Source organism: Lutra lutra, chromosome 1 (assembly GCF_902655055.1).
Source record: "Lutra lutra chromosome 1, mLutLut1.2, whole genome shotgun sequence".
Classification (NCBI taxonomy): domain Eukaryota; kingdom Metazoa; phylum Chordata; class Mammalia; order Carnivora; family Mustelidae; genus Lutra; species Lutra lutra.
The window spans coordinates 202,643,502-202,652,088 of record NC_062278.1 but is presented as its reverse complement, the minus strand read 5'-3'; the positions used below and the strand labels follow the sequence as shown (position 1 = coordinate 202,652,088).

General features: G+C 58.1%; 1 protein-coding gene across 1 annotated transcript; it reads right to left on the bottom strand.

Annotated features, from left to right (window-relative positions):
• Positions 1-463: 463 nt before the first annotated feature.
• Positions 464-7,947, bottom strand: RRP9 (ribosomal RNA processing 9, U3 small nucleolar RNA binding protein). The gene is made up of 15 exons (XM_047692875.1): positions 7,793-7,947; positions 7,417-7,499; positions 4,572-4,681; positions 4,113-4,180; positions 3,989-4,030; positions 3,601-3,727; positions 2,971-3,095; positions 2,796-2,888; positions 2,379-2,479; positions 2,153-2,287; positions 2,012-2,074; positions 1,712-1,857; positions 1,536-1,615; positions 743-816; positions 464-630 (listed from the first exon to the last, which is right to left on the bottom strand). The coding sequence occupies exons 1-15, from the start codon at positions 7,871-7,873 to the stop codon at positions 537-539; spliced, it is 1,422 nt and encodes a 473-aa protein (XP_047548831.1). The 5' UTR covers positions 7,874-7,947; the 3' UTR covers positions 464-536.
• Between the last annotated feature and the right edge of the window lie 640 nt (positions 7,948-8,587).

Sequence of the window (8,587 nt, the reverse complement as noted above, 5' to 3'; positions counted from 1 at the left end):
CAGCTTCTGACACCTAGCAGCCCGGAGCCGGGGGCGGGGAGCTGGACTAATAAGGTCACAGAGGATACTCAAGGCCCGGGAGCTGGCTGAGGTTTCCATCCCCAAGTTCCATGGAAAAGGATAAAAAGCCCTCAGCCAGGACACCTGGGTGGCTCAGATGGTTAAGGGTCTGCCTTCAGCTCAGGTCATGGTCCCAGGGTCCTGAGATAGAGTCCCGCATCTGGGTCCTTGCTCAGCAGGTAGCCTGCTTCTCTCTGATTGCCGCTTCCCCTGCTTGTACCCTCTCTCTCACGCAGTCTCTCTCTCTCTCTGACAAATAAATACATACAATCTTTAAAAAAAAAAAAAAAAAAAAGCCCTCAGCAATCGAGACTCTGGGAGCCCTGTCCCTCCCCGGCCTCTTCCAGCCCATAGTCCCTCCAGCACCCTCCTTCCCCACCCAAGAAGCTGCAAGAGACAAGGCCCAAAGGAGAAGGCTTTTAATACAAAGAGAGCAAGGCCTGGTCTGGGAAAGACTTAAATAAAGGGGGGAAGAGTCAGGAGCCAGCAGCAGGGGGCCTGGGGGCCCTGTGGAGCGGGATGATGCAGACGGAGTTCCGGGCCTCTTTGATGCGCCACCAGCGGCCAAGCCTGCAGGGAACAGAACCAAAGGAGGGGCTGAGCCCAGGCCCAGCCCCCACCACCCCACCTGGTGGCCTGGCCAGCACCACCTTCCACCCCGCTCCCCAAGGGTGCCTCATACCTGTGCTCCTGCCCCACCCCAGCCACCAGGAAATCCCCCGAGCTGGAGAACTTTAGGCTATTGATAAAGCCCACCTGAGAAGAGGGAAGACATGAGAAGATGTGAGAACAGATCCATCCTCCACCCCACTCCGCCGCGGACCCACACCATAGCCCCAGCCTCACAGCCAAGGGCCTGGCCTCGGCAGGCCCAGCTTAAATCCCTGCTCTGCTTCCTGCTACCTGGGTCAGCCCCTGACCCCTCAGGGCTTCGGCCTCCACACCTATGAGATGGATGGAAAAAGAGTGTTGGCCTCACAGTGAACTTGTGAGGATTTAAGGAGACAGTGGACGCCAAGTACATCACCTATCAGGGTGGCCCAGGGCCTAGCTCCTGGCTGTGCGGTCCTGGAGACCCCATGACTATCACCGAGCCCTGCACAGTAACCGGGTGTCATGGACCGTCCTGCCACTCTCCCTTAGGGTGTCCCATGCCCACAGGCTCTGGCTGTGAGATAGCACCAGGCTGCCCGTCACCTCCATGCCTCTGCACACGCTGTCTCTGCCTTGTCCCAGCCTTGTTCCCCTGCACCCAGGAAAGGGTGGGGAGTGGAGGAGAGGAAGAAGGAGGAAGAGTTCCCGTCAGGCCCTGTGCTAAGAGCTGGGACTATAAAACAGAGAAGTCCTAGCTGGCCCTGCCCTGAGAAGCCTCCCTTCTGGCAGGAAAAAACAGTAAGGGCCTAAGTCCAGGGGCCACAAGCTCCAGGGCCTCGGCAGTGAGGCAAAGACAAGCTGGGCATTCAAGTCCCACTTACCAGGGGAATGTCGCAGAGCGGGTCAAGCCGCCGGAAGCCCTCCCCGCACTGCCAGAGCTTCACGCAGGAGCTGTGGGAGCCTGGGGGGACAGACAGACAGTGAGCACCCCCGCCCCAGTGCCCCACTACCCCCCGCCCACCGTCACCCCGTCCTACTGGCCTCAAAGGGTACCCACCTGTGGCCACCAGGTCCGTGTTGAGCAGGGCCGCCACCGACGACACCCAGAAGGGCTGCTCCAGGCCCTGCTCCCCCCGCAGCCCATGGGCCTCACGCTGCAGGGCGAGTGGCCGCTTCTTGGAGAGGCCCCACAAGGCCACGGAGCTGTGGACAGAGAAGATCATGGGTGAGGGGCTGGGGGAGGGCAGACAGGCCACTGGGCGGAAAGAAAGAAATCACACCACCACTCGGAGAGGTTCCAGGAGGTGAGGCCGGGAGCAGTGACAGCGAAGTGAGGCATCAGAAAGGCAGCTCTTACCCATCGTCTGCGCCCGACACCATGTGCTCCTCGTTGATAAGCTGGATGCTGTCGATGGAGCCCCTGGCGAGGAGGAGCAGTGAGGGGCACGGACCCTCCCCCAGCCCCGCTCCCCCCACTGGGCCCAGTGGACAGCCTTACTGGTGGCCATAGAAGACAAGCTGGGACTCCTCGGGGATCTTCCACACACGCACCGTCCCATCCCGGCCCCCGGCCGTCACACAGCACTCCCGGCTCAGGGCGTCCAGCGCAGCCACGGCATCCTGGTGCCCGAAGCTGTGGGGGATGAAGGGGGCGGGGGGGTAGGATGGGGGTCACACGTGCACTGGCGTGCACATCCACACACCCTCTCTCCGCGCACACTCACAGCGTCTCCACATAGGAGTTCTCCGCCACGTTCCACACCTTCACAGAGCGGTCGTGGGACGTGCTGTACAGCTGGTGGGTGCCTCTGCGGAATGCCAGACCCTAATACATGGAGAGGGGGCAAAAGGGGACCTGGACTACAGCAGGCAACGCAGAAGTCAGGCCCGGGGAGGACTTCCTGAAATCAGGTCCCAGCACTCAGCTGCTGTCAAGGAGCCATAAATTGCTGAGCACCACCCCCACCCCCACCCCCACCTCCCACCCAGGGCAAGGTCGGTCTCTCCCAGCTCTCCCCCTTTATGTCCTTTATGCACTGCACCGAAGTGCAGGTTGCCAGGGATGGCGACCCTCTGCCTCATTCGCCCCATCACCCCAGCCCGGCCCACTTAGTCGCTCGACAAATGTCCACAGCTCCTACCGACACGGCATCCCGGTGTCCCGTGAACGTGTACAGGTGCCGGCAGCTCTGGGCCTCCCAGATAAGAATGAGCTTGCTGCGGTCACCCGAGGCCTGTGGGGAGAAGGGCAATGGCCACAGGCACCCAGCGCGTGCCCCGGCCTCTTACCCGCCCCCGGGGCCAACCCTGCCTTACAAGGTACTTGCCGTCAGAGGAGATGGCCATGCAGAGGATGTGGCTGTCATGGCCGGGGGGCTTCCCCTCAGCACCCTTCTTGGCTCGTGGGATCACATGGAGCTTCCGTCCACTCTCCACACTCCCTGACACCAGGAGAGAGAGAGGCTACTGGGATGGAGTCTGGGACTGGCTGGCAACCCCTTCCAAGGGCAGCACAGGCCAAAGATTGGGCTGAGCCACTGGGAGCCCCTGCACAGCCCCCTCAGGCTCCTTGTCTGTTACATGATGACAATAACCCCAAAGGGCAGCCGCGAAGCCCCAGGGAGAAGGAAAGCAGGTGCTTTAGGACCAAGGCTACAAGTTCTTCCAGTTTCTCCTAAGGGTGGATGAAGACAGCGCTCAGCTGTCAAAGGGAGGACCCAGGAAGAGCAGAATGCAATCCCGGGGCTGCACGGAGCCTCAGGGAGCTCACAGCCCCACTCCTAGCCAGCAGCTTCCACTGGCACCCAGAAAACACCTCCTTAGGAGCCAACTTACCACCAGAAGCCTCCCCCATCGGGCCTCAGTCTGCCCTGATGACTCCCTCCTCACAGACCAGCCCTCCCGAAAGACCACTGGGGCTGCACCCCCACCCAGGTGCTCACTCACACTTGATAATGGTGCAGTCTTTGGCAGCAGAGAAGATGGCCGCATCATCAGGGGTGATGACCACGCACGTGATGGAGAGCTGGTGCCCCCGTAAGACTCGGATGTCGGCTGGGGCTGGGGCCTGAATCTGGGCAGGAAGGGCTGGGTCACTGCCACAGGGGGCAAGAAGGCCCCTAGACATACACACGCACACATGCATGCACACACCATCCTTTCCCACCACCCTGGCAAGGATCAGACCCTTATCTGATCCCGTCTGCCCAAATGCCCACCATGTTCCAGAACAAAAACCCCACAGCCTGAGTCCCCAATTAGGCCATCTGCTCACCAACCCACGGGTGCCCTATGATTCACTCCAATCTTACACCAAAGCGCCCTGCCCGCTTACCTCCTTTGCCACCGACTTCTGCAGCCTGCCCCGCTGCTCCAGCTGCACAGAGAGAGAGGGGTGAGCTCCCAGGAGCAGGACCACGCCCCCCCTTCTCTCCCACCACCTTCCCTCCACAACTCACCACGTCCTCCTTCAATCGCCCAGCCACCTGGTCCTCCTCAAACTCCCGGGCCTCAGCCTTCTCCTCCTCTGTGCAAGGACAGACCAAGTCTGTCAGGTCACCCCAGGCCAAGCCTCCACCTCCTCCTTCCCAGTCCCACCCTACCACCACCTCAGTCCTGGGCCCCCCTCGGGCTGCACCCCACAGGAAGTTCGGGCTGCCTTGGGCAAAGGAGACGTCCCCTCCCGCCTAACCTGTCTTTACTGAGAGATCAGGCTAAAGTCCCCTGAAGGTCTGCCCCACTCCCCCACCCCAGGAGGCCCGTTAGTCTCCTGGCCACCCTCCCCCAGGACAGCCAGCACGCACAGCTCGGGCAGCCCCCCAGGTACCTGCGTCAGTCACCCATCAGGTGGCGCGGGGCCGCAGCAGGCAGTTGTGGGCACAGGCCCCGCCCCTCACCTGCCCAGCGCATGCACTCACCTTGCTGCCTGAGCTGCTCCAGGTAGAGCTTGGCCAAGCGCAGCTTCTTCTCCTGGGCTGTCTCCTCCAGCTCGTCGTCGTCCTCCTCCTCAGTCTTCCTGGGAGGCAGGCTGTGGGCGGGAAGGGGCTCCCTCTGTGAGGGCCCAGCCTGCCACTGAGACCGTGCCTCCTCGCTGCTTCCCCTGCCATTCACTGCCCCCAACCCTGCTAACCCTCAGGGCCAATGATTACCCATGCAGAAAACTGAAAGCCGTGACTTACCAAACTGAAAAGACCCACCTAGTGCCCAATAAGAGGGTGAAAAGAGACACAAAACCCAAAAGGATCACTGCGAAATCTCTCAACTCTAGAGGGAGAAAGCAGGTTCCATGGGCTGCTGAGAAAAGGTATCATACACAGTGTTGCTGGAATCAACAGCAACACTGAAAGCAGGCCAACAGAGGAACCACACACACAAAATCCTCAAGGGCACTGTAAACCCCTGGAAGCTCATGCCAGTTAAACCACCGATGACCAGCGAAGATACTGTCAGATGCACAAGGTGCCACAGGACTTGTCTCTTTTAAACCTCACTGAAGGATGGAGGCCATGCTCACTACACATGAGGGTAAGCTAAGAATGAGAAAGGCATGGGAGACAGGGAATAGGAGAGCCAACATGGGAAGCTGAAAAGGCAGATTCCAGAATCACGACCCCCCCCTAGACCGCAGAGCAGCAACCAGTCCAGATCCAATAAAAGGACCCAAGAGGCAGACACTCTGGGACATCACAGTCTCACCCCCACTGCTACGGTACCAGCCTCTACCTTGAGGATGGGATTCCAGGTGCAACTTAACTGGTCTTGGCTTGACCTTGTGCTGGTGAAGGTGCTGCTTTCCCTTCCATGCCCCATCCCTGAACCAGCTGGGAGCATTCACTTTACTCAAGATACAGCCTACCAGGACTTGCTCTTGGGAGCTAGAGGTGGGTCACAGGAACCATCCCCTGATCACGTGCCTGAAGATACCTATTCCCTGTCAAATGCCCCAACTGTTTCCCAGGACTCATTTATGACTTCGCCCACAATGTTCCCAGAAGGGACCTTGGAAGCCAAGGCTAAACCAGGCCCCAGAGACCCCTTAGTACCTGGTGCCCAGAAAGCCTTCAGCCAACAGGGTTGGTGCTACCTTTCCTTTATCCAGCTAAGGCAAGAACTTCTCCTCAGTTTACCTAATCAATCCATTATTGAGGGGTTCACACATAGGAGACAGAACTTTAAAGAAAAGCAAAGGAAGCAAACATTGTATGAGTCCACTCATATGATGTTCTGGAAAAGGCAAAACTCTAGGGTCAGTAGTTAGCAGGGGCTAGAGGTGGGGAGAAACTGACCACAAAGGAGCAGGGGGGATTTCTGGAGCGTGATGAAACGCTTCTACACCTTCATAGTGACGGCAGTTACACAACTGTGTTTGTCAAAACTCACAAACTGTACAACTAAAAAAAGCGAGCATTACTGTATGTAAGTTATGCCTGAATGAAAAAATGAAAAGGAGGAAGAAGAGGTGGAGAAGGGAAGGAAGGAAGGAAAGCACAGAAATTATTAACTCAAGTCAGAATGCAGAGATGGGGCTTCTAAGTTTCTGCAAATGGTCTACCAAGCTCCTAACCCAGGTGGTGGGCACACAAAGCTTCATCACTTCACCCTTGCTCCCTTTGTCCAAACACATTTCATTGAGTCCTTCTGTATCTCACAGTTCACAACACATTTTTTAAACATTTAAAAGTATTCTGTGGGCGCCTGGGCGTTCAGTGGATTAAGCCTCTGCCTTCGGCTCAGGTCATGATCTCAGAGTCCTGGGATTGAGGCCCGTATCAGGCTCTCTGCTCAGTGGGGAGCCTGCTTCCCCCTCTCCCTCTGCCTGCCTCTCTGCCTACTTGTGACCCCTCTCTCTGTCAAATAAATAACTAAAATCTTTTTAAAAAAAAAGTATTTTGCACATTCTGCACAGGGCCAGGCACACCCACCCACAGTGACCTTAAAAGTAAGTATATGAAGTCTTTCTGTGAGCAAGTCAAGGCCAGCATGTGCTGTTAGAAGCTGAATTTCCAAAGCCAACTCTTAGGGAAGGCCCCAGGATTCCTTGGTATGACAGCCTCTGTTCCACAGGCTTAGGCCTGACACCTTGTTAGCCTCCTTTGAAACCCTGAAACATGCAGAATGAGGAAGATATTCAAAGCCCTCCCCCACCTGGACAGGGCCAACACCTGCCTTTCCATCCTCTTCATCTCCCACTCCCACACACGTAAAGTCCTAGACTTTTCTCCACTCCCTGAATGTCCTCCCTGCCTCTACCTGAGGGATTTCCTCCTCATCTCTCCAAGCCCTATTTAAATGTTCCCTCCCCAGTCTCCAGAATACAGAGCTGTAGAATACACATCCCATCACAACACATTTTGTCTTCACCTGCCTGCTCATCTCTGTATTCTCAAGAGTAAAGCCAGTGCCTGGCATATGTTGAAAGCAACTGTAAAACTGTGGGAAAACAGATGAAGAACTAGCAAGCATTTCTTGCATCCCTCTCCCCTTACCAGCTGGCCCAGTCTGTGCTCAGGTCCCTGCCATGAACCACGGAGGTCTCACTGGTCTCCCCTTGGGACTGGGGATTCTCCCCACACAGAGACCCTGCAGGGAAGTCGATGAGACTTCTCCATCTCCTCAAAACGAGTCCTACTCATCAGGGTCAGAAGTGGAAGAAAGAGCCAAGCTCTAAGAGCCAAAAAGGCAGGAGACATGGGTTCTCCGCCCAGCTCTGCCCCGACTCCCTGGGCCTCACTGTTCACTTCGCCTGGGTGGAAGGGAGCTCACCTCTCACTCTCAGAGTCACTGGAGATCTCCTCATTCATCTTGCCACCTCCCTTGGACTTGCCCCGGTCCCCGGCAGAGTCGGTCTGAAAATTAAATAATCCTTTCATTGGTCAGGGGTCCCAACCATCCCGGCAACGGAGCAAGCGCCCCTTCCGATCTCTTGAGAGCCGTGGGCCTAGGAAAGGCGGTGGTACCCCGGCTCAAGTGCAAGTTCTTTCAGGATTTAGCCCACGGAGAGAGAGACGAAGCTGACTCCAGCTGGGAGGCCGAAAAGAGGGCCGCGGAGGAGCCCGGGGCCCGAGTGTCCAGTAAGGAGTGACGGTGGTCAGCCCCCGTAAGCGGGACCGACTATAGCCCGCAGAAGCTCCAGGCTCACCTTTCGCCGCCGCTTGCCGGTCCCTGCACCCGCCCCCGGGGCCGACCTTCCCCGCTTTCGAGCCGCGGCTGCTGCCGACATGCTGCCGAATCTGAATGTAGCGGCCACCACCGAGAACTCACGTGGCTGCTAAACCCGGGAGGTCTGGCAAGACTCCGCTCCCCGATAGGTTCCCACTGTCCCGCGGGTCCCGCCTCCCATAGCCCCATTGGGTCCTTCTGTAAGCTCTGTCACGCCCCCCAAGCGCCCATAGGATAAATGCTCGTGGCCACGCCCCCAAGAGTTCCTACAGGCTCCCGTGCCAGGCTCCAGTAGGAAGCAAGCCTCTCCAGGAGCTTCCGGCCCAGGGCTACAGCGCATGCGCCTTGCTGCGGGCTGACGTCCAAGGGCCGGTGGGACCAGAAGGTCCTTCTCTGTGTTTGCGGTGTTTGGACGCTGGGAGGCGTTAGAGATGCAGGGTTCCTTGTGTCGGAGGGTGACTCCTCCCCATCGGGGGCTGGAGCCAGGATGAACCATTCTGGCACGAGATAGCCGGGAGGAATCTAGACTGCCCGGAGAAGGGGAGGCAGTGTCTGCAGCTGGGCTCAAGGTCACCGGGCAACGGGCGGACATGTATTGCGTACCTCAGGCCAGACAAGTGGCGCTAAGGACGCGTCAGTCCCCTGGGCTGCTCTGGCTGTATTCTGATCAAGTGTCCACCGGTCCATGGGACAGGCTGTTGGCCTCTGCCTGCCAAGCCTCTGACTCACTTGACTGGTGGCCAGATAACTGGAAAACCACACCCCCACCCCGCCC